Consider the following 25,076-nt stretch of genomic DNA (forward strand, 5'->3'; position numbering starts at 1 on the left):
CGCTGAGCCTGCGCGTCCGGAGCCTGTGCTCCGCGACGGGAGAGGCCACAGCGGTGAGAGGCCTGCGTACCGCAAAAAAAAAAAAAGAATATACAGTATTTAATTACTATCCCTGACTCTTTAAACTGGTTGTTTATGGTTATATCCGATGTGATGGATTTAAGGTTGTAGGCTAGGATAATTTCCCTCCAGTCCAATTTAGGACAACATAGTCCTTGGTGAGAAAATAAGGTCCCCTGACAAGTGCGACTGGAGAAATGCAATGAGGAGCATCCAAAGGTGTCTTGTCTAACTTGAAGGAAATGGGAAACAACACAGAACACACTCCAGTTAAATAGATTAAAAAAACGCCTTTATTTCTAAAATGTGGCTTAACTACACCCGCGGTGTGCTAAGCCAGTTTTGGAACTGATCCTGCAGCTCGGAGTAAAACTGGGCCAATGGAGGAGCAGTCAAGGCTCCCAGTTACAGGTACCAAGGTGTCACTACTCCAGCAACTCAATCTACAGAGTTTTTCTTCAGCTGTTTTTTGTGACGTATGGAGAGTCGTTTTGGATTTCTCTGTATGACGGAGAGGTCCGACCTTGAGGAAGACCGGTAGCCCACATCCTCTGCTTTTATAGGCTTAATGATATGGCCTGGCTTGGTGACAACCTTGGGCATAGTCAGCTTTTGGAAGGACCTCTGGGTGTTCCATGTAGATCCTATAGGGGTCTGAATGGTTCTTTCAAATTGCTGATGGTGTGTGAATGGATATGGAAGCATCCGCACCTAGAAAGGAAGGCAGAGTGATGTGGCATGAGCCAGGCCTGTAAACTCTAACGGCACCTGGTCAGGTAGTTTTAGCACATAGGCCATAGTTCTACACAATGGCTGCAGTGAGTGAAGCTTCTGAGAGGCTAAGGTATGCCCATGCCCCCATCCAACCTTAGGAGTGCCAATCTGCTTGATGGCATATGCGAGTAGAGGGGCCTAATTTGGAATAGAACCTCCCTTCCCCCAGGCTTACACAATCTAGGGATTGAAAAACCATCCCAACAAGGCCCCTGCAGCTATAGGAACACTACAGGAGCTGCAGGTTGCTGGCCCCCAGTGGGTCTCCCTATACAACATTGTGACTGCAAGACACATCTGAGTATTGGTGTATCTCTGTGACTCTCCTACCCTCTTCATGCTCTTAATCCCTTCCTTTCCTCCCCTTGATTCACAGGATTGATGTTTTATGGAACCCAAAGATTTACTCCTGAATCCTGAGCTCTACCAGGCTATTACACTTAGCTTCATGCTCTTCCCAAGTCTCATTTCCTTGCCCAGGATTCTTCTTCACTCCACCAAAGTGCTACCTTCAGACATATAAATAATCTTTAAACACCTCCCCAATGGCCAAAGAGGAGCAAAAAGATGTAAGCAGGAAAACGGGTAAGTTACAATCAGTAGTCTCTAGAGATACTCAATGGAACACTCAAGAGAAGCTGAGTACTGCCGGGCAGTCCTGGTGGTGGTGAAGGACACAGATTCTTTAGGTTAAGGGAGGGTCTTAATGGGGTTGATAGCTAGATCTGTGCATGTCACCCAGAGCAAAAGAATAGAAAAAAACACCTGCACAAAATATGCAGTCTTGGGAGGTTTTTCCCCCTTTGGCTCAAAGTGCTTTATTCTATTGCATGCTGGGACCTGAAGTATATATAGCTTATTAAAAAGATGAGGAAAATCAAGGGAGATTCTTGGAAAGTTATTTGTCAATTTACTGTGACTGTATTAAAAAAACAAATAGTTAAGATTCCTGGAAGGGAAAGGTGATCTTTATTGAGGTCTGTACTCTGCCCTTCACCTAGAATCCGGGCCCGGTGAAGCACCCCTTTTCTCTCCCTCTTATCCTATAACTGCTTGTTCATTACCTATTTTCTGGTTATATATCCTCAATTGGGATTACAATTCAATTTATGCAGCAAAATAAGATCAACAGAGTATTACTGAAATGATATTTTCTCCTCTCTTCTGTACCTATTAAATAGCCCTCCCCCACTTCAGAAGGAAAAATACAACTCATTTCAATATTAAACCGGCTGGGGACAGATCACAGGGCCACAGACTTTCAGAACTGAAGGGAACATAAAGGTCACCGAGTCCAGTCTCATTCCCAAGTCCCTTTTACACATGCTCACAACCCCAGAGCAACCCCTTCTCTCTTTTGACCGACAGAAAGTTTTCCCTTGAACTCTGCCTTTCCTCTAACTTCTACTTTATGTGACTTCCACACGACAGCCTTCATTATACTTGAAGACCATGATCATGCTCAAATCTGCTCCTCTCTTGGGTAAACATCCCTAGCGCATTATCACAGGACACAATTTTAAATCTTTTCATTGTCCTGAACAAGTACTGGTTGATCTTCATTTTTCTTAAGATGCAGCTTAAACCTATAGCCTCTGAACATTACCTGGACTATAAACAAAAGCCTGCAGAATAGCAATTCTTAGTTTGGTGAGACCCATTTGCATCAGCATTATCTGGGGGTACTAGCTGAAAATGCAGATTTGGGGGCCTCACCATTGCTGCAAAGATTATCCTTTAAGTTTTAACTTTCCCAGCCAGTAATTAAAACAGCACAGTCAGTTTGGAATTATTCATCTCAGAGCCAGTGAAAACAAAAATAGATCCGATTCTGTGGCCAAGATCACACATCCCTCTTGACCACAGAGCACCAGAACGCTCCTCCCAAGCAGGAGAGCCAGGCAGCAAAGAGGAGGCTGCTAAAGAGCTCTCTATCCCTCACCTGATGAGCCACTGCATGGATGTTCCGCTTCTCATTGAGAATCACATTTGGCAAATTCTTGTCTTTCCTTGGAGGACCCTCAGGGGCTTTAATGAGAAACCTGGAAAGCAGAACAGCAGGACATCTGACTAAGAGCATTAAGGACTTAGTCAAAAGGGCAGAGAGGACACATGAGGGTAAAGTGGGAGAACCTGGTGCCCTTCTAACAGGCTTTCTTCCCTGTTCTTACCGGCGTCTCTTCTTGGCACTGGGCTTCAGGCCCACACCACCCCACTCGCCCCAGCCAGGCAGAGTCAGGTCCACATCCTTTGGCTTACTCGCCTCCACAGCTTCCCTCTTCTCTTTCAAGAAATCTCTGATGACATCATCCCCAGCAAAAGCTTCCTTTATCATCTGCCTTTGATCTCTCTCTTCATCTTCCTGGGAAGAAATGAACAGCTACAGCTTGCCTCCTGAGCCGAGGTTCGTGGCAAGACCGCTCAACTGCTGGGTCGTGACATTTTAGCGCCCCCTAGGGGGAAGTGCGGAACAATGATGGTCTTGCACTACAAACCCTTCGGCAGCCAATCACGCTCCAATCTTCTCTCTAGGGTAAATATCCCTAGCTCATTATCATATGACACAATTTTAAACTTTCAATAAGGACACTGCAGGGTAGAGGAAGGAACGGCCTGTGTTAGGAGGGGGAGCTCCAAGTGGGCCTGGCCAGAATGTGGGAGTCCTCCAGCTTATATCTCTGAAAAGACAGGCACCAGGGCTCCTCACTTGAGCAGTTTCAGTGACTTAATCGGGGAGCACCCCCGCCGGATCATTCGAGATGCCACCGAGTAGAGCAAAATATTGTCAATAGCTCACTGACTCACCTTTGAGTTGTCCTGCCTGGCATCTGGTCAGAGCTCTGGGTGACTCCCTCTTTCCTCTGAGGGCTTTAGAGTCACCCCAGGGAGGATTCAGTGGCTCAGAATTTAAGGCGAGGGAGTCTCAGCGGCACTCACAAATTTGCATCTGCTAAACTGTCACTGGGACAAGCTGGGCCCATACTATTCCAGACCTCTTAACTGCTGCCATGTGCCCCCAGCACAAAACTTCACTGATTCTATTCCTCGCGCAGGAAGGACACTTTCCACACCAGCTCTGATACCCCACAATGGCCCACGACCCTGGCTCTGCTCACCAACTCCTCTACTGTCGTGGGAACTGCCAAGGACTTCATGGAAGGAGATTTTGTGGTCAGGAGGTTCTGGAGATCAATCATTTGCTCCTTCCTTTTCTTCTCCTTAGGGACACCAAGATGATTACTTGGGTTCCTCTCCAACTGCTGCCCTTCTACCGCAACTCTGGGAAGCTCCTTGTTTTGAAAACATCCTTCTTTGCCCAGCTCCTCCAGTTCATCCAGAGTTCGTGCTCTCTCCGGCCTCTGCAGCAACAGAGGCTCCTCTTCCTCCCTGGCAGCTTCCTCTCTCTGGACCACCAGAACTGTCCTCGTTGAACTCAGTTCTTGCTTCCTGGACTGATGGCTCTCCCTGTTGAGTTTCTGAGACAGTGCCCTCAATTCAGACAGCACCTCCTGGCTGCTCAGATCTGGGGGAAGAAATGAAAGCTGTCGGAAAAGTAGGGTGGGAGCTGCCTTGTCAACAAGCGTCTACTGACCTCTCGCTGGGCGCTGGGCACCATGGGAGACATGCTAATGGGGACAAATGGGTAAGAGAAGATGCCATTCGCTGGATCTCCTGGTGAGTTCACTAATCACTACCTGTCAAGTCGTGGACAATGGAGCTTAGGAGTTAAAAGCAGCACGTTGGGAAGCAGATGTCCGGGTCCTATTCCCAGCTTTGCCAATGACTCACTGTATAACTGGAGCTGTGGCTTATTTCCCTGTAAACTCTGCTTGGAAAGATCACCCCAAATTCCAAATTTGTATTAAAAGAGGTGTTTTAGCCAGTGGCCTCTAAATTCAACTTCATTGTCATTTATTATTTGTAATTGCTAAAAAATTGTGATTTCCAGTTTGTAATTTACACTGTAATTTCCTACTTGTAAAAACTGTATCCAGCATTGTTTTATCTTAAAGCAGCATTTCACAATCTGCTATGGCAGAGTCAAGTAGCTCGCACTTTCCAGCCACGAGCATCATCTGAGCAAATACTGTTAGTCTCTGAGAGCCCCGAGGGAAACACAGCCGTGACATGCTTTTAAACTGTCCTTTGCGTTGACTCAAGTTGCCTCCATTTCCAAGTTCATCCTGCTCTCTAGCTCTGGCTTGAAGCCACTGGAAGAAGCTACTTAGATCTGACCTGAGGACATGCATGTTTATTTTCAAGGACTAACTTTCCTTGCTCATTTTGTTTGGGGTCCATGCCTTCCCACTATTTTAGGATACTATTTCCCCAAACGTTTGGGATCATTCTATTTATCATCCAAGGAAGTCCAAATCCACCTTTCATTCCACAACCAACTGTTCTACACATTTCACTAGATGGGCAGCTTTTGAGGGGGCTTGGGAGGAACCATCTCGGCCTGCGGTACTGCTTTCTACAATCCTCTCAGAAGCGACTGCTTGCAATTATTAATCCCAGAAGTCTTTAGCTGAAAACCCTAAGTAAAGGTCCTCCAATACATTCTAAATGACAGCTCTAAAAAAAAAACTTTTTTTTTTGCCACTGAAAAAGATTCTTGCTGTCGTGTAAATGCATTCATTATTCCTCTAGGAAATATAATCGGGCCCAAGAATCTGTCCAGATTCAGGTGATTTCTGAAGGCAGTTAGTTTCCTAAGCAGGCTTTATAAGGCTTTGTCCCCAGAATGGGAACTCTGACCTGCCTCAAGGGTGCTAAGGCTGCTAATTAATATATAACATGCAAATCGAGTCTGAGCATGGCGTAACAATTCTAATTTACCCTGTACCTTGTGGAGTCATTCATTCCTATCAAGAAAATCACATCCCATATCAACATATCGACAGAAAACTGCAGCGATGATTTGAAGACACTTCATAATGTCTCAAAATACGCCTCTGTGTCTGTGGGTGTGAACAACTTTCAGATTTGCCAGTCCACCACATGTTCTTCTCACTGGCTTGTGGGTAGCAGTGATGTTAACTCCTGCCCTTCCTTCAAGGATGGTGTACTTCTGTCTTTCTGAAGACTAAACACACACTCTAGAGCCATGCAGATGCCTGCTTATTAAATGCCTTTGAAGGAGAATGGTCATTACAAATCTGTTTTCTCTTCAGGGACCCAGGGCACTCTCTTGAAAGTACCCAGAGCCTAATCACTCTGTGACACAGGTGGGTGGACTCGGCTTCCCTCTCAGTCTGCTAAGAGCACCAGCACTAGGCACTTCTCCCCTCTGGTCCACCACTGCTCACCTTTTGCTTCTTGGCTGCCCACCGGCTTGGCGATCTGGTTGAGCCCAGACTTTTGTCTAAGTGATCGCCTTTCCTCAAATTCTTTCAACAGAATTTCCTCCGCCACCGCTGGTCCTTCTTCCTCACTTTCAGGAGCCTCCTGGGCTGCAGGCTCTGCAAGTTCTTCAGGGTCCCCCTGGACCTCAGCCTCTTTTGTGTCACCTGAGTGATTCCTGAACATCCAGGGGTTCGGTCTGTCCACCTTCATCTGCACCTCATTCACCACGTCAGGGACAAAGGGCTCACCCTCTTCCTCGGCACCTCCCTCCTCTTCCGCACTCTCGGAGGCCACCTGGATCTTCTGCATCAGCTCTTTGTTCCTGGCCAATTGTTCCTGCATAGCCTGGCGAGCCTGGAGGAAAGGGTCATGGCACGAGCACCTTGTCGTTAGTGACCACAGTAACACCTTTCTTGGTCCATTTCTTAGAGCTGCCTCCTCTCAATCTGACTTAAGTTTCTTACTGGTACCTACTGCTCAAACTGCACATACACCACTGTGTTAACAGCTATGGAGTAAAACGGAAGACAAATTCTTTGTCCTCAAGGAATCAACATGTGAAACAAGGTTTTAAAAAACACACACACAAAAAAACCACACAACTCCTCTCCCCTTTAACTGGACTTGCCTTCAATGCTGCTTCCCTTTCATCTCTCCCTTTCCACCTTGTTCCTGGTCATTTTCCTCTCTGCCTTAGAGATTTTCTGATGCCTTTTTAGAGGCCTGGTTTTCCAAGCATCCTCATGGCTCTTTCCCAACTCTGCTTCTGCTAGCATCCTTATGGATTTTCCTTTCTTTCCTCCAACTCCATCTTTGATTCTTAAGAGAATGGTATTGTTTTACATATATTGGTAATGTGAACACAGAGTGATCCCCCCAGTAATATTAGAGAGTAGCCTCAGAGTCCCCTTACTGAAGTTGTCTTAAATCAGAATAAAAGTTAAGGCTTTATCTACACAGCTGAACAGTGAGCCCGGATGGTCTCTCACCCTGACGGTCTCTTACCTCCAGGTCATATTTGGCCATAACTGCCTTTGACTTTGCCCATTTCCCACTGTTCTGGTGCTTAAGGCTCATTCGCTCCTGGAAAGAAAGGGCAGAGTGAGATCCTTATTGCTTTCCGGGGAAAGCTGGTTCAAGGGTTGGGGGCCAGAGGCAGCCTCACCATCATTCTGGCCTTTTCGAGTTTTTCCAGTTCTTCCAGTGCTGCAGCAGGATTGACCTTTCGCAGCTTCTCAAACTCTTTTAGGGCTTGCTTGGCCTTTCCTTTCTTCAGAAGTTTGTGATACCTATAGGATGAGAGAGGGGTATGGGGGAAGAGATTTAGCTGAACCACTGGCGCCACACACAAGTGCCCCGCCACACAAGGGGTTTCCCTATGTTGGGGAACGGAATGGACATCACAGAGCTAGCTGGCTGCGGGGAGCCGGCTCGAGACCTGCGACGCCCCGCGGGACTCTCAGTCCCTGCAGCCCCCAAGGGCAGACCTCTGCAGAGCAAAGAGTCCCCTCTGCTTCTAGAACGCAAGGGAAGAGCAGAATAGGATCCTAAGAGGCAAAAAGGCAGGAAGGAAGCCCTACTGGCCTGCACAGCTGTAGAACTCAAGAGCTCATTCGGCAGAACCACTCTGTGATGCCCTGGAAGGGAGAGAAAGTAATTGAACAGTCCTCTTTTTAGCAAAACCAAGACAGAAAGCCAAAGCACAGGAGCAGGTACCACCGAAGGAGGCAAAACTCTCTGAGGTTGGTTTGAAAAAGAAAGAGGCTAGTCACTACTCTTTGGGACCTCTCCTACATGACCCCAGCCGCCGTGGGCAAGGTTCTCTCCTAAGGACTTGCGATTCTTCCTCGTCACTTTCTTCCATGGAACCCAAGGCCGGTACACAGGGGCCTCCTTACTTTTTGCTTTTGATTTTCTTCTCTCTTCGAGCCCTGGCCTCATAGTAGGACTGCAGGGCTCGGGCCCTTTGAAGCTCTGCTCGGCGCATCTTCACCTATAACGAATGACATTTACAGTGACCCCTGGGTTTGATGGCAAATGCTGGGAGAAAGAGAGCATGCCTGGGTGGATCAAAGGGCCTAGCACACTTACCTCTTCCAGGCTCATGGCTTTGAGAGAGGCCTTTTCCATGGGAGTCAGTAAAGGGTCTGTCACTGGCTGCTTGTTCTTATGGAGGAGATTAAAAATCTCCTGCTCCAGGGGAGTTCTTGCCTTAAGGAGGTAACAGAACACTCTAAGTCTTAAATCATGCTCCTAGAGTCTCCCTCTTTACAATCCTATGGCCACATACTCTATGACATTATAATTGGAATCACGAACTGGGTAGGATTGACTGTTACAGCAAGAGAAGGGGGTTCTAGGCTCGCTGTTCAGCTGTGTAGATAAAGCCTTAACTTTTACTCTGATTTAAGACAACTTCAGCAAGGGGACTCCGAGGCTTCTCTCTAATATTACCGGGGGTGGGGTGGGGGGATCACTCTGTGTTCAGATTACCAATGTATTTAAAACAATGCCATTCTCTTAAGAATCAAAGCAGGATGCCCTTAAGGTCAATGCTGGCAGGAGAGAGGAACAGCAGTACCAAATTGTCAGTCTTAAGAGTTGCAAAACAAAATGGTCCCTGTATTGTTATGTATATTTGAAGCACAATACACTTAACATAAAGTTAGGGACCTCAGATCCATATCAGCCTCCTTTTAAGAATATTTCTAGAGAAAAGGGGAGGTTAGGTCTTAAGGTGAGCACAAAAAGACATTGCCTTTAACAATAAGACCTTCAGGTAATTAGCCTGCTTCCTGACAGTTCAAATTTAACTCTCATCAGTTTCTAACTTTGGCTCCAACTCCTCAGTTGCCAGTTAACTTTGCATACTAGGTGGTGTCTATGCGGATGAAATGAATGGACTGTGAACCAGTGACTTTACATGTCAACAAAAGACCCCATTTGCTGCTTGACTGATATTGTGAGGATGGCTAAAATAATCAGGCTGATCGTGTCATGGTCCACTTTGGCAAGGCACAAAGACAGCCCGGGGCAAGAGCCAGTTTCCAACCTCATGCACGTATTTTATGTGGTTTTCTTCAACGGCCATATACATCACGGTCAGTGTTAAAACTTACAAGTATCTGGACAAATGCATAAACACACATCATCACACGTTACACGGCACTATTGATCTAACCATAAACCTACTGAATAGTAAAGGTGCATGTTCTTCCATTTTTAGTATTTGCAGTAGTAATCAATCACAGGCTACAGAGTGATTTATATTACAATGTTGTAATCTCCCTCCAATTCAATTCAATTTACAAACACTTATTGATTGCAGCTACATTCCAGGCACTTGTGCAGGGTGCTAGGAATACACAATTAAGATAGTTCCTGTCCTCATAGAGCTCATAGCCTTTCAGAGGAAAGAGACATATGCACCACTAACAACATAATGGGTTAAACATTGGACCACAGGAGTAATCACAGAGGAAGGAACAATTAATTCTGATTAAGAGGTGGGGCAGCTCGGGGAATGAAGAGACTTTTATTTTTCTTTCTTTCTTTTTTTTTTTTTTTTTTTTTTTTTTTCTTGCGTTATGCGGGCCTCTCACTGTCGTGGCCTCTCCCATTTGCGGAGCACAGGCTCCGGACGTGCAGGCCCAGCGGCCATGGCTCACGGGCCCAGCCGCTCCGCGGCATGTGGGATCCTCCCGAAACGGGGCACGAACCCGCGTCTCCTGCATCGGCAGGCGGACTCTCAAGCACTGCGCCACCAGGGAAGCCCGAGACTTTTATTTTTGCGGTACGCGAGCCTCTCACTGTTGTGGCCTCTCCAGTTGGGTTGCGGAGCCACAGGCTCCGGATGTGCAGGCTCAGCGGCCATGGCTCACGGGCCCAGCCGCTTTGCGGCACGTGGGATCTTCCCGGACTGGGGCATGAACCCGTGTCCCCTGCATCGGCAGGCGGACTCTCAACCACTGTGCCACCAGGGAAGCCCCAGGAAGAGACTTTTTGAATTAGGCTTTGAGGCATAAGCACAATTCTACAAGGAGGTGGAAAAAGCCAAATGGAGAGATGAGTATAAGCAAAAAGACAGACCTAGGGAAAGCAAAGGTATGTCAGGGAACAATGCACTGTCCAGTGTAGCTAAGATGCCAGGCACTTCTGTCTCATTCGGTAAGTGGAGAGCCTTTTGAAGGATTTTAAGCAGGAAAGTGAGAATCGGTTTTGTGTTTTGGAGACAAAATCCTGGTGATTGTGTAAGGGGTTCTATGGAAGGTGTCAAATGAAAATTAGGAGAGGAACCAGGAATGTGAGAGTTATTACAGAGACAGAATTACAGGACTTGACCCCCTGCGTGGGCTGGGGGTGCTGGCAGTTGAGGAGAGAAGGAGTTATGCCATTGACTGAGTTATAGCATGAAGGTCGTGGTACAGAGCTTCAGGGTCTGGGGAAGGAAAATGCCAGGCTTTCTTTGTTGTTGAGAAGTTTAGGTGCACAGGGGAGAGCCAGGTGAGGCCTGCTAGTCATATGGAACATGGGTCTGGAACTCAGAAGGAGTTGAGAGTGATCATACCATGTTTACAGAGCAAGAATAAAAAGGACTAAGGAGAGTCAGATAAAAAGCAAAACAAACAGACAAGAAAACAACAGCAGGACTACGTCACAGAAGCCAAGGGAGAAGTTTTTTAACCACATGATGTGTTAATAGCGTCAAATAGGCTGAAGACGCAGAGGACTTGGGATCTGGCTATTGGGAGGCCCCTTGCTAACACCTTCTGAGAGAAGTTTCAGGAAGGCAGTAGGGGAAGAAGGTGAGAGAATGGAGACCAGCTCTTCCCAAAGCATGTTCCTCAGCAGCTGACAAGATTTACTTCATTTTTTAAAAGTTTAAAATTCAACGCGTTTGATTTTTAATAAAATCAGCCTGTCCTACCTGGGTTAGAGTAAGTCATAGGGGTTTCTTTATTATCTTTCCATAGCCTTTAAAAGGCTAGCGTAGGGGCTTCCCTGGTGGCGCAGTGGTTATGAATCTACCAGCCAGTGCAGGGGACATGGGTTCGAGCCCTGGCCCAGGAAGATCCCACATGCCCTGGGGCAACTAAGCCCAGTGTGCCACAACTACTGAGCATGTGCTCTAGAGTCCGTGAGCCACAACTACTGAGCCCGCATGACACAACTACTGAAGCCTGCACGCCTAGAGCCCGTGCTCCACAACGAGAGGCCACCACAATGAGAAGCCTGTGCACTGCAACGAAGAGTAGCCCCTGCTTGCCACAACTAGAGAAAGCTTGTGCACAGCAACGAAGACACACAACAGCCAAAAATAAAAATAAATAAATACATTTATTAAAAAAAAAAAGCCTAGAGCCGTGCTCCACAACGAGAGGCCACCACAATGAGAAGCCTGTGCACTGCAACGAAGAGTAGCCCCTGCTTGCCACAACTAGAGAAAGCTTGTGCACAGCAACGAAGACACACAACAGCCAAAAATAAAAATAAATAAATACATTTATTAAAAAAAAAAAGTCTAGCATACACTGTGGACCGCCAATCTCCAGTAGGGGCATGTGGCATTTTCTAGCAACGGAACCCTACCAAACCCCCCACCCAGTCCCACTCCCAGGGCATACTGAGAAAGGAAGGTTTTGAGGAGAACACTTTGGGAAATGCTAGTGTCGGCTGCCGGTGGAGGGAAGGAGGGAGTGGTGGGAAGTTACCTCACATCATTTCTAGCACTTTACAGTTTACAAATGCTTTCTCACACATTATCCCCTTTAATTCTTCTCAGCTAGAGTCAAACGGAATTTTAGGAAGCTGGACCAAAACTACAAGTGCAGACATTTTGGATTCTTAATCTCCACAAATATTAGTATATTGCTAGTCCTTGGGCTTTGCCCTCTAAGGCACTGCCAGCCACAAAGGACCCCCTGACTTCTCTGTGCCATGTTGGTATAATTTCTCAAAGATGAACCTTAGAATGAATGGTACAGCAGGTTTGTGTACAGCATCTGGGCCCCACTCTGTCTCGCACAGGGAGTTCCTGGAGATCAGAGGCTACGCCGTTCTCAGTACAACCCGCCCCGCTGCATCTCATCTTTAATGACCAACTCGGCATTGACCTGCCATCTCTAAGATCATACCAGCATTTGGAAAAAGCAAGATGCAGAACAGTGTGTAGTAGTACTACTACTTTTTTGATTTAAAAAATGAGGTAAACATAAATATATCCATAAAACTCTTATGTTAACAACAAAAAACGTGTAAAAAAGTGGTGACCTCTGGGTGAGTATGGAGGTAAAAATGAACAGATGGGGGGACAAGGGTGGGGTCAGACTTTTCTCTATGTATTTTCTATACTTATTTTTGAATCCTGAAAATTGTATTATCTCAATTTTTTCCCCCTAAAGTCTCCCTTCCATCCTGCAGGCACACTTTAAACCTGGTCTCTTTTTCATGTGGAAAAGGAAGCATCCTAGAAAGAGAATGGTGGTGACTTCAACAACAGTATCCGAAACAGAGCTTATCCCCGTAATGAGCAATGACTTGCTCAGTTTCTAGCTATGGCGGCAAGCCATGTTTACTTTGATGATCTTTAGTTACCTCAACTTCCTGACACATAGGACACCACTTTTGGATTTATAGAAAGCAGAGAAGCTATCTATCCATGGTTTGGGCACTGATGTTTTGGACTATTTTTCTACTAAAGACAGAACAGCACATTATAGACTGCATAACCAATGGAGTATTGGAAAAGAAAGGCTAGCTGTTCTGAAGCTGTTCAGACTAAAAATTGAAACTTTAGGGAACGACACAGGATTACTAACTTTTAATTTTGCCAATGGCATAACTACCGTTCCACCCCCAACCCCATCATTTACTACCACCATCATTTTGTAAAGGAAAAGCTATTTCAACACCATTAAAGTGGAAAGAATAAACTCATAATAAAAAAGAGCTGGCAACCTTACACCACCATACTCACAATTGTCCTTTTACTTCAGACGGATGAAACATCTGCCAGAGATCATTGTTTGGGAAACCCAGCTCTAAAATATCTTTTTTATTTTCTGCAGCTCAGTCGTAATGAGTTACTTGCTAAACTTCTTAGTCATTATCAGCAATCTGCTATATTTTAATATGGTATTCCTTTTCAAGCAAACTTTGGTTCTGCTGCTCATATATCCCTCCTAAGGCATCATTAATGCTGCCAGGTTCCTGATCGTCCCAAGGTCAGAATGTTGGCTTTAAAAGCTTTTTAAAAAAATCCAGTGTGTGGAAAAGAAAACATCATTATGTTCCTTTTCTACTGGCAATCAGATGTGGTCACACAAAAACATGCAAATAACCATGTAGTGGACAATCCAAGCTGAGGAAGCTGAGGAAGGGCGATGACAGAGCTATGGCAACTGGCTACGAATCTTGCTCCCCCGCCCCCTCCCTTTCTGACCGCTCAACTAAAATGACTGCAGCTGCCATTTTGGCTTAAGGTGTCCAACAAGACCAACTGCAGGCTCTGCAATGTCCACGCGGCGCAATCTCACCTTCCAAGGTGTGCTATCCTCGTGTTGCACTTACCTTCCAGCCACTGACCACATGTTCGATGGGAGCAAAGATGGACTGCTGCTTGCTCAGGGGAAAAACCAGCTGCTCTGCTTGCCGGTTCTTCTGCACAACGGGATCCCATTTGGAGAGGACTTGTGAGGTTTTATTGAATGCCACTTCTCTATGGATCTGAAACAGGCAAAGCACACAGAAAGAAAGAGACATGAAATTAAGCATCAAACTCAAAGGACCAGCAGGAAACTAAGAGGCCATGTTTCTTAGTTTAAGAAAGAAATCAGGATGCTAGAGATTAGCTCTTGCTTACTTCTCAGGACTATGCTTCCCCTGAGATCAGTTTTAACCTTTTCCAGGGTGAGGCAACCACAACTTTCCTTCCTCCCATTTTTCAGGCCATCCCCCCTTCTCTTCTTACGCTATTTTTCCTTGTCAGTTCAATTTCTCCCCCTTAATGGACCACATTTTCTTTGACTCACCCGCTCAATCTCTTCTTTGTGAAGGGGTAACTCCACAGTCTTCTTCGATTTGACTCTATTCAGCTGCTTTTTCACAGCAGCCAATGAGGATGAAGTTTTAACAGGCTCAAGCAGATCTGAAAGGACCAGCTTTTCTCCTGATCCTGCAGAAAGGACAAACTTTCTGGTCAGACTGAGAAGTGAGGCAAAACCTCAACATCACATAGGGAGAGACCTCAGTAGAAAATGCTGGCGGACAGGCAGGTGTGCAGGGAAGCAGGAACAGTCCTCTTACGTCAGTCACCAGCCAGAGTGACGCCACTGCCTTCCTACATTCCCAAACGTGTTGGAAGGTGGAAGACAGAAAACTATTTAAAACAGTCATTTGCTTTTCTCCTGGTCTTTCTGCTTCCAGTCTTGCCCCCCTTCAATTCATTCTTCACACAGCAGCCAGACTATTTTGAAAATGTAAATCATAGCACGTCATGATCCTGCTGAAAATCCTCCAATGGCTCCCCATTATACTTTGGTCCCTGTCTGTCTCTCCAACCTCATGTCATCCACAGATGGAGAATGCTCCAGCCACACTGGCCTTCTTCCTCTTCTTCAAACATGCTGAACGTGTACCTTCCTTAGCGCATTTGCGCTAGCTGCCCCCTCGCCTGGAACACTGCGCCCTATCTTTGCATGGCTGACTTTTCTTGTTATTCAGATCTCAGCTTAAATTTTGCCTCTTCAGAGGCTTTTCATGCCCAGCCAACCAAAAGTAGCCACTTAGTCACTTGACTGCATCATCCTGTTGTAATTCGCTTAGTGTCTCCCTGCACTAGAATGTAAGCTCCACGAAGTTGCAACTTATTCCTAACTGTAGTCCCAGAAACTGATATATGGTAGAGGCACGGTAAGTATTTGCTGAATGGATAAGCTTGGAAGAATATATTGTTACCAGTTCTGGGAGGTTATGTTAATGGTTACTAGAAGCACATAACTCATTCAAGCTGCATAAGCTGTGAATATGGTGGAAAAGATTTGGCATCTAGACTTGTTATCAAGATAAAATCAAGTTAAAACACTGCCACTTACTAGATCATATATTCTGAATCGGGGTGATATCATTCCCCCACCCAGGGGTAAAAACTGGTTCTTCGGTGGGCAGGGGTAAAAAAAAAAAACACACACAAAAAACACTTAGATACAGCCATCCCTTGGCATCCATGTACAGGGGACTGGTTCCAGGACCCACCAAGAATACAGAAATCCAAGGATGCTCAAGTCCTTTGTATAAAATGGCACAGCACTGATATTTGCACATAACCCATACACATCTTCCCATGTATTTTAAATCATCTCTAGATTACTTATAATACCTAATACAAAGTAAATTCGATATAAATAGTTGCTGGTATGCGGGATAAACTCAAGTTTTGCTTTTTGGAATATTTTGAAATTTAAAATTTCAATCCACATTGGTTGAACCCACAGATGTAGAACCCACAGTTACAGAGGGCTGACTGTATTAGTTTTGTGTCCCTCCAAAGCTCAGCCTTATCTAAGAAAATCCTATTCCTGGTGGCAGAGTAGGCGAGGAGGGAGGGAGGAAGTGAGGAAAAGAAATGCCTAAAAAGGCTCATCAGGGGAGCAATAAAGAAAAAAGTTTCAGAAACACTGTACTAGGTGAAGCTCCTTGAGTAGGTAACTTGACTTCTCTGAGCTCCAGCAGTAGAGGAGAGATTATCTGCCTGTCCGAACTCAATGCATTGTGAGAACTCAAATAAAAATGAAATCAGGGACATGACTAAGCTCGTGAGAGGCAGCTATCTTCATTCACGTCCCTCTATCCTAGAAGTAGCTCATCAAGCTCAGTGGGAGACCCTGACTGTGGCCTTTTGGCTTTTCTTCTAGAAATGGAAGAAGTTCAAGAGCATCTGACTACCCTTCTTCACCCCCTCGCACGGTAGCGTTTATGGTATGATTCATTAACCACATCAAAAACAGTTGGGGGCTTCCCTGGTGGCGCAGTGGTTGAGAGTCCACCTGCTGATGCAGGGGACACGGGTTCGTGCCCCGGTTTGGGAGAGTCCCACATGCCGCGGAGCGGCTGGGCCCGTGAGCCACGGCCGCTGAGCCTGTGCGTCCGGAGCCTGTGCTCCGCAACGGGAGAGGCCACAACAGTGAGAGGCCCGCGTACCGCAAAAAAAAAAAAAAACCGCTGGGAAGTGACCATTATGCTTTTAGAACTCCACAAGTTCCATGCAGATAGTTTCCTTTGGTTAACTTACCTTCAGAACTGACACTGAACTCTGACACCTTCAGACTAGCCTCAGATCTCTCAGCCAATTTCCGCCTGAAATTAAGCAAAACAGAATATAGAAAGAATGGATACATTTTGCTGGGGAACAAACACTTCTCTCTTCAAACAATGCTTTGGTTTCATTTCTATTCTAGAATCAGGTTTTGTCACAAAGCAACCAGGAAATCTGTTCCTAAGCTGGACATGGTAGTCTAACCATCTCTTAATGTAGGCTCAGCCCCTCAAAATCACAAGGCAATGCAAGGTAGGCATAATGAAAAAGGTATTGGACTTGAATTCAAACATATCTGGATTTGAATACTAGATATGTCACTTATGAGCTGAGTGACTTTGGGACATGTCAATCTTATTTTCTAGTTGAAGAAACTGACATGCAGAGAGGATAAAAAACTTGCCTACAGTCTCCAAAGTACATGCTCTGACAATTGTATCTTCATTGTCTTAGGCACTCAATAAATGTTAGCTGCAGGTAAGTCTCATGGAATCAGCTAGTTATAACCTGTCCAAATTGAAGGGAATGTTACCTATTCTTTCCATCAAGTGAACTGATTGCTTCCAGAAGCTTTTGATGCTTTCTTTCTCCATCACTGTCCCCCTGGAAACAGAAAAGGAAAAACCATCAGAATGATGAGGGGAGGGAAAAGACAGTATGGCAATTGAGGCCCATGTAAAATCTCTCATTCTTTTGGTCAGTGGAGAACTGGTGAATCAGACGAGGTCTGGCGTGCAGGCATTCCAGCTCAAATGGAAAGAAATGCTTCAATAAGCCAAACTCCCTCACTGTAAGGAACATAGAGCCTTAGTAACCAGGAGCTAATGCCATGCCTCTGTCTTAACTTGTTTTGAGAAGAAAAGTGCCATGAGAATAATGTTTCTGTATAGAATATATAGTGTGATCTGACACAGAAACTGACATAAAAAAACCAATTTAAGTAGTTTTGTCAAGAGAATAAAGAGCTGGAATTCCTATAGCAGCTGTTGGAGACCCAGCTTAATTATGCATATGTATATTTCAGTCGGATAATCAAATAACCCTCTATGGAAATCCAAACTTGGGAAATCATATAATACTGTGTTTTGGTCTTATATACTCAACTTAAGCAACCTAAGGACAGTGTATCTTATATACGATCTTGGAATTCCCATAGCACTTAATACAATATCATATACATGAAACGCTAAATACAGGTATCCTCTACTTTTTGAAAGTTTGCTTTGCTTTACGCCGCTTCACTTTCACAAAAGACCTACATTAGTACCTGCTTTTGCTAACTGAACAAAATCCGAAGAGGATTTTTGCTTTTACAAAAACAAACAAAAAGCCTTAAAATGAAAATAGCGTCTAGCACTTGTTTTGCAGTGAGTTGTTATAGAGGCAGCACATACTCAGAGTGGCACCACCAAGCCCCTTCCCTGGAAACTACACTTAGCATCTCAGCATCAAGCTGCCATAGCTTTGAACTATCTATGAGCATCTATGCTTTATCTTGATTTATTTTGTGTTTCCATTAGCAAGATGTGTCCTAAGGTAATAGCTTCTTTGCTTTATGCCATTTTTAGTTCATGAAAAGTTTCATAGGAACACTCTAATTTGGGTAGTGCTGAAAACCTGTAACTAATTTATTTGTGAGACCTGAGCAAGTATAAACAATGTTGTCACCCCTTTTCTTTCCAGGAAATGTGGCATCTACCCTAATCTTGAGGCAGAAGGGAAATTGGAGAAGGCGGTTTAGTGGGTGTCACCCACCTCATCCTCACTGGTGCTCAAGGGGTACTCTCTTGGCAAATCCTCTAGTTCTTCCTGTTGGTTTAAAGCCAGAAGGCTGCTAAAGGAGATAAAAGAGAAATATTATCACTTGAGACAATTTTTCTTATATTGAAATGATCTCTAAAACATAACTGCAGTTCTTAGTACAGAACAGTCCTATCCCCTGGAAGAGGTGCAAACCAAGCAGTGTGAGCATCTTTGGAAATTTGTCAAGACATAAAATTTAGACTGCATAAGGCAGGCATCACCTGCAAGAGGTGAGCACTGGTTAGTAATACCCATACAGAACTGCATGAAAATGAAAAAGATCTAACACTCTTCAGTGACTGATTGGCACTCCATTTCCCACTGACCTCTGGTAGGCTGTGAAAATGTCAGACCCTAGGTAAGGTGGCAGAAGATGCTGTTGCTAGCCCGTGAGGCAAGGCAATATCACAATCAACATTTCTAAATCCTCCACATGGAAGATACCTGTAAAGGTGCAAACTTACTTAAAAGTGACATCTTGATCATTTGTTCTCAGGAATAGGGAAACGAGGAATTGGAATAAAGCAGCTGGAGCTTGCTCGGCAAAGTAGGGGCTTAACTTAGGAGACTGGTATCCAGAAACAAATTATAGAGTCTACCATTATCTAATGGTATATGTCAAACTCTGCTAGGTACCCATTACTAAACAGATTATATTTAGTTCCCCCGGCGGGAGGCATGAAACGCCACAGAAAATGTTGTGGATGACTCCAATGAGCAAAGGTTTCCAAGAGAAGAGGAGTGTATAACGCAGTCACTGTCTGCGCGGAGGGTTGAAATGCTCCCCAGCAGCTGCAGAAAAAGGAGTCACGTGATGAGGAAAGTGCAACACGTTAACTTAGCTGGAGAGGGACAGGCCGCATCAGGACCAACAGGGATGAGACTAAAAAGCTGGGGAGTGGAGGGAACGAATTAAATTAAATTAAAAGGGCTTTAAAGGATGGATCATGGAAATAGTAACGAATGGCGAAGTCTTGGGAGGGGAACAACCGACGCCAGCTAAAAGGCGGACTCCATTTCTCAAAAGCCCGGGAACCCGACCCACAACGAAACCCAGACCCCTCTTCCCGTCCGCTACCCCTCACCTCTCCGCAGCCCGACTCGAGCTCATCTCACCAGCCTGGATCTCACATGGGCCAGGAGCGGAAGCCGAAAGGAAAGCAATTTCCGTGCCGGCCGCAAAGCAATTTCTGCTTCCGCCAATCACGCGCGACAAGGTGCGTCACTTCCGGCCCTCCCCGAGGCGTGCGAGAAACTGGAGCCGCTTCGGGAGGGTTCCGCTGGGAACCGGGAGACTGAAGATAAAAGCTTGTCAGCGGACGGCGCTTTGCTTACCTCACCCACCACTCAGCTCTCTGGTGCGCCAGCGTCCGTCCTCCCGCCCCCCACCCCCCACCCCGGGTTCCCTCGCGGCGCAGGTGGGTGAGCTTAGCGGGAGGGTGCTGCGCTGTTGGGAACCGGGCAGAGCTTCCTGCGTCTGTCCGTGATCGACAGCGTCCTGCGAGCCTGCTGCCAGCCAGCTCGAGGCTTTATTGACCGCCCGGGAAGTGGCCAGCATCGTGCTAGGCCCTTGCGATCCGCCCATGGACAAAATCCCCTTTCACCCCGCGCCCCTTTGTAATTGCAGCTCTGGGTTCCTACTTCCCTACGTAACAGAGTTTCATCCAAGAATGGGCTGTGTCAGTGGCTGCAACTTCCTCATCTCCCATCAACTTTTAAGAATTTTTTACACAAATGCCCTTTAACTGTTGAGGTAAGAAAATGATTTGCAAGCCTCCATTTAAACATTTGGTGGTAATAGCAAAACTATTTTATAGCTATATTTGAGAAATTACTAGTTGCAAAGGAAATTACTGGACAATCTAAAAGTCGTAGCATTGATTTTTCAAATTCTGCAACAATAAACCATGTTTTATTTTCTTGCTTAAAAAGATGAATTTTCCTTTAATTAAAAAAAATGTAGAAAAGTAATACACGAAAAGATTCTTGGCATTTATTCTTCGCAGCCACTCCCATTTTGCTTTCGCCCCACCATTCCACTGAAACTACTCTGGACAAGATCATCAGTGACACCCAAGGTTGCTAAATAAAACGGACACTTCTGTCTTTTTCTTCTCAGAACTCTGTGGTATTCGATACTGTTGGTTTGTCTTCCTAGTCATATTCAGGGAATGTCTTTGACCATCTACTATGTGCCAGGCCTCTCGGCAGTGGGGATACATTGGTGAATGAAACAGACATGTTCCATGGCCTTATATAGTCTACTTTCTAGTGTGATTAAAGACAATTTTGTCGTGGTTGAAACTCCATCCTGGGCTTCCATGACACCACTCTCCTGGTATCTTAGCTTTATGACCATCTTCCAACGTCTTCACTGCTGGAGACTTCTGTGCTTACTCCCTAAATGATGATGTTCTTTAGGTTCTGTACTCAGTGCTCTTTGTTTATCCCATGTGCTCTTCCTAAGCCTTTAACACTTGTATCAGGATTCCAAAAATCTATATCTCTAGCTCAGATCTTCTTGAACTCCAGACTAGTATCTCGGATTGCCTTCTGGTGTTCCTTTTTATCCCACTGGCACATCAACTGTGAAGTGGTCAGTGATTTCTATCTTTTCTATCAGAATTCTGTATTTCCCATTTCTGGGACTGGCACCATCAACTACCCAGTTAGTCAAGTCAGAAGTCTGAGTCATCTTAGATTACTCTCTCCTTTATGCTCTATAGTGATTCCCTCACATTGTCGGTTCTACTTCCTAAATCTCTCTCACGTATCTCCCTACCTTTCTGTCATTATTGCTGTGGTATCAGACCCTTACAATTTCAAGCCCGTGGCATTGCTGTAATCTATTATAGAAAAGGGGAGCATTAAAGCATATTGATGGGGCTTCCCTGCTGGCGCGGTGGTTAAGAATCTGCCTGCCAATGCAGGGGACATGGGTTCGAGCCCTGGTCCAGGAAGATCCCACATGCCGCAGAGCAACAAAGCCCGTGTGCCACAACTACTGAGCCTGTGCTCTAGGGCCCACGAGCCACAACTACTGAGCCCTCGTGCCACAACCACTGAAGCCCAGGCGCCTAGTGCCCGTGCTCTGCAACAAAGAGAAGCCACCGCAATGAGAAGCCCATGCACTGCAACGAAGAGTAGCAACTAGAGAAAGCCCGCGTGCAGCAGTGAAGACCCAACGCAGCCATAAATAAAATAAATATTTTTTTTTAAAAAAGCATATTGATGAAGAGCATGGGTTTTGAACTGGACTCTCTGGGTTTGAATCTCATCTCTGCTGCTTACTAGCTTTGTAATTCTTTTTTTTTTTAAATTTATTTATTTTTATTTTTGGCTGCCTTTGGTCTTTATTGCCCCCTGCAGGCTTTTCTCTAGTTGCAGTGAGCGGGGGCTACTCTTCGTTGCGGTTCCCGAGCTTCTCATCGGGTGGCTTCTCTTGCTGCAGAGCACGGGCTCTAGGTGTGCGGACTTCAGTAGTTGTGGCACTCAGGCTCAGTAGTTGTGGCTTACGGCCTCTAGAGCGTAGGCTCAGTAGTTGTAGGTGCATACGCTTAGTTCCTCCGCGGCATGTGGGATCTGCCTGGACCAGGGCTCGAACCCGTGTCCCCTGCACTGGCAGGTGGATTCTTAACCACTGCGCCACCAGGGAAGTTCCTAGCTTTGTAATTCTTTACTTAACCTCTCTATGCCTTTGTTTCCTCATCTTTAAAATGGGAATTATAATAATACATTGGATAGTGGTGAGGGCTAAATGAATTACTATACATAAAGCACTAGAATAAAGGGCAAGCCCTTAGTATAATACCTGTCACATTAAAATGCTCACTCAATAGATATTAGCTCTACTAATTAGTTTTTAGGGCTTTTCAGTCTTTAGTCTTTCTTCATCCAATCACATAAGTTGGACCATGTCATTCCCCTACTTAAATGAAGCGAATAGACCCTAATCACTTTCAAGAAAAAATGAAAAAACTCTTTTGTCCTGTCTACTTCTTCAACCTGTTGGAATTGCTTGCCCCTCCCCCCACGGCAATTCTAGTTATATTTTTATGGGCAGATGATGCTCTCTTAATCTTCTATAAAGTATGAATAAAAGCATTTTAAGAAAACATTGACATGTTTTATTGACTTATACTTAATCTAAGTAAAGACAGTGTGTATGCTATGCAAATGCAGCTTTAAGACAGGTCCCCTAGTTACTCCCCCTTCCTAGCTCTAACCAGATTGCTGCCCCATTTCCCTCTTATGCAGAATTATGGAACAGCTGAGACCTAAAGGAGGAGAAGGAGCCAGCACTGGGGGGAACTGGGGATGAGTGTTCTGGGCAAAGGACCACCATGCAGCTTGCGGGATCTCAGTTCCCCAACCAGGGATTGAACCCGGGCCATGGCAGTGAAAACACTGAACCCCAACCACTAGACCACCAGGGAACTCCCATAAGAACCCTTGATCTTGATTAGAGCTATTAGTGATTATCAGTAAAATAAAAATACATTCCCCACACACACAAGTATGTTTATATTTCAACTGGCTTACATTTCACAAAAAGGACCTGGGCTCAGCCAAAACTTGCAACATGGCAACAATTGTGATTTTATGATAAATTCATGATGTATGCCCTGCAGCATCTAACCTACTCCTTGAATATAGTAGGGGCCCAATAAGTGTTTTTTTTGTTTGTTTGTTTTGTTTTGTTTTGCGGTACACGGGCCTCTCACTGTTGTGGCCTCTCCCGTTGTGGAACACAGGCTCCGGACGCACAGGCTCAGCGGCCATGGCTCATGGGCCCAGCCGCTCCGCGGCATGTGGGATCTTCCCGGACCGGGGCACGAACCCGTGTCCCCTGCATCAGCAGGCGGACTCTCAACCACTCTGCCGCCAGGGAAGCCCAATAAGTGTTTTCTGAATTAGTGAATGAAGTCACGATAGTCCATGCTATTCATTCTCATAAAACTGCATAATTATAATTATTTTACATAATTTTAGAATTTACAGAGTGCTTGCTATGGTCTGAATGCTTGTGTCCCCCCAAATTCATATGTTGAAATCCTAATCCCCGATATGATGGTATTTGGAGATGGGACCTTTGGGAGGTGATTAGGTCATGAGGGTGGAGTCCTCATGAATGGGATTAATGAATGCCCTTATAAAAGACACCCCAGAGAGCTCCCTTGCCCCCTTCCACAATGTGAAGACATAGCAATAAGGTGCTGGCCATGAACCAGGAAGAGGGCTCTCACCTAACCATGATGGTACCTTGATCTTGGACTACCAGCTTCCAGAACCACCAGAAATAGATTTCAGTTGTTAATAAGCCACCTAGTCTGTGATCTTTTGTTATAGCAGCCTGAGCAAATTAAGACGGTGCTTTTATATCCATTATGCCATTTTGTTCTTTTTTTAATTAAACTTTTAATTTTGAGATAAGTATAGATTCACATACAATTGTAAGAAATAATACAGAGATCCTGTGTATCCTTTACCCAGTTTACCCTAATGGTAACATCTTGCAAAAGTCTAATACAATATTACAGCCAGGATATTGATATTGATATAGTCAAGGTACAGAAAAATTTCATCACCACAAGGATCAGTCATGTTGCCCTTTTACAGCGTACCCACTTTCCTCCCACCCCTGCCTCCTCCTTAACACCTGTCAATCACTAATCTCCCCATTGGTATAATTTTGTCATTTCAAGGATGTTATATAAATAGAATCAAACAGGATGCAACTTCTTGGGTTTATATTTTTTCACTGCAGATTCACTCAGATTATTCTGTATATCAGTAATTCATTTCTTCTTTTTGTTGTTGTTTTTTAAGTGTATAATTCAATGGTTTTTAGTATATTTACACAGTTGTGCAGCCACCATGACAATACATTTTAGAACATGTTCATCACCCCCAAAACAAACCTTGTACCCTTTAGCCACCATCCCATGGTTGTATAATAGGAACTATATTTGATTTTTGTCCCTGGATCCTGGCACAAAGCTCCCAAAGTCCTTGAAATTTTCTGAGTGATAGAACTGCCTTTTGCCAATGATTTAATCAATTATACCTATGTAATGAAGTCTCCGTAAAACCCCAAAAGGTCGGGTTTCAGAGAGCTTCTGGGTTGGTGAACACATGGAGATGTGGGTAGAGGGGCACACCCAGAGAGCATGGAAGCTCTGTGCAACTTCTCACATACCTGGCCCTTTGCATCTCTTCCAATCTGGCTATTCCTGAGTTACATCCTTTTATAATAAACCAGTAATCTAGTAAGTAAGCCGGTTTTCTTAGTTCTGTGAGTCACTCTAGCAAATGAATCGAACCTGAGGAGGGGGTTGTGGGAACCTTCGCTTTCTAGTCAGTGGTCAGAAGCACAGGTAACAATCTGGACTTGGGATTGGCATCTGAAGTGGGGTGGGAACAGTCCTGTGGGACTGAGCCCTTAACCTGTGGGATCTGACGCTCTCTCCATGTAGATAGTGTCAGAATTGAGTTAAATTTGTGGGACACCCTGTCAGTATCCACTGAGAAGTGGAAAATTGCTTGGTGGTGTGGAAAAGAGCACACATTTTGGAGCCCCATCCCAATCCCTCTCAGCTGTAGGCATCCACTTAATCTATTTTTTGTCTCTATAGATTTGTCTATTCTGGACATTTCATATGAATGGAACCATACAACATGTGGTATTTTGTGACTGGCTTAGAATAATTTTTCAATGCTCATCCCTGTTACGGCATGTCTCAGTACCTCTTTCCTTTTTTTTTTTTTTTTTTTTTTCGGT

General features: G+C 45.1%; 1 protein-coding gene across 4 annotated transcripts; it reads right to left on the reverse strand.

Annotated features, from left to right (window-relative positions):
• Nucleotides 1-325: 325 nt before the first annotated feature.
• UTP14A (UTP14A small subunit processome component) lies at nucleotides 326-19,488 on the reverse strand. 4 transcript variants are annotated; one of them, XM_007450473.1, is made up of 15 exons: nucleotides 19,381-19,488; nucleotides 18,248-18,323; nucleotides 17,025-17,095; nucleotides 16,469-16,533; nucleotides 14,211-14,353; nucleotides 13,750-13,905; nucleotides 8,272-8,391; nucleotides 8,079-8,173; nucleotides 7,346-7,469; nucleotides 7,186-7,263; nucleotides 6,144-6,534; nucleotides 3,951-4,357; nucleotides 3,006-3,196; nucleotides 2,777-2,876; nucleotides 326-771 (listed from the first exon to the last, which is right to left on the reverse strand). In XM_007450473.1, exons 1-15 carry the CDS (start codon nucleotides 19,404-19,406, stop codon nucleotides 499-501), a joined length of 2,316 nt encoding a protein of 771 aa, XP_007450535.1. In that variant the 5' UTR covers nucleotides 19,407-19,488; the 3' UTR covers nucleotides 326-498. The 4 variants fall into 4 exon arrangements, with proteins under 4 accessions (XP_007450535.1, XP_007450534.1, XP_007450536.1 ...); XM_007450472.1 differs by having other exon boundaries at nucleotides 18,248-18,326; nucleotides 19,381-19,445; XM_007450474.1 differs by lacking the exon at nucleotides 13,750-13,905.
• Between the last annotated feature and the right edge of the window lie 5,588 nt (nucleotides 19,489-25,076).

Source organism: Lipotes vexillifer, unplaced genomic scaffold, assembly GCF_000442215.2.
Source record: "Lipotes vexillifer unplaced genomic scaffold, Lipotes_vexillifer_v1.1 scaffold215, whole genome shotgun sequence".
NCBI classification, from domain to species: Eukaryota; Metazoa; Chordata; class Mammalia; order Artiodactyla; family Lipotidae; genus Lipotes; species Lipotes vexillifer.

Bases quoted from the DNA above. Each gene is read 5' to 3' on its own strand.
- UTP14A (XM_007450472.1), bottom strand. From the start codon at position 19,406: ATGAGCTCGAGTCGGGCTGCGGAGAG. The intron at 18,327-19,380 runs GTGAGGGGTAGC...TATCTCCTTTAG, and splicing joins TCGAGTCGGGCTGCGGAGAG to CAGCCTTCTGGCTTTAAACC. The intron at 13,906-14,210 runs GTGAGTCAAAGA...TGCCTGTTTCAG, and splicing joins ACAAAGAAGAGATTGAGCGG to ATCCATAGAGAAGTGGCATT.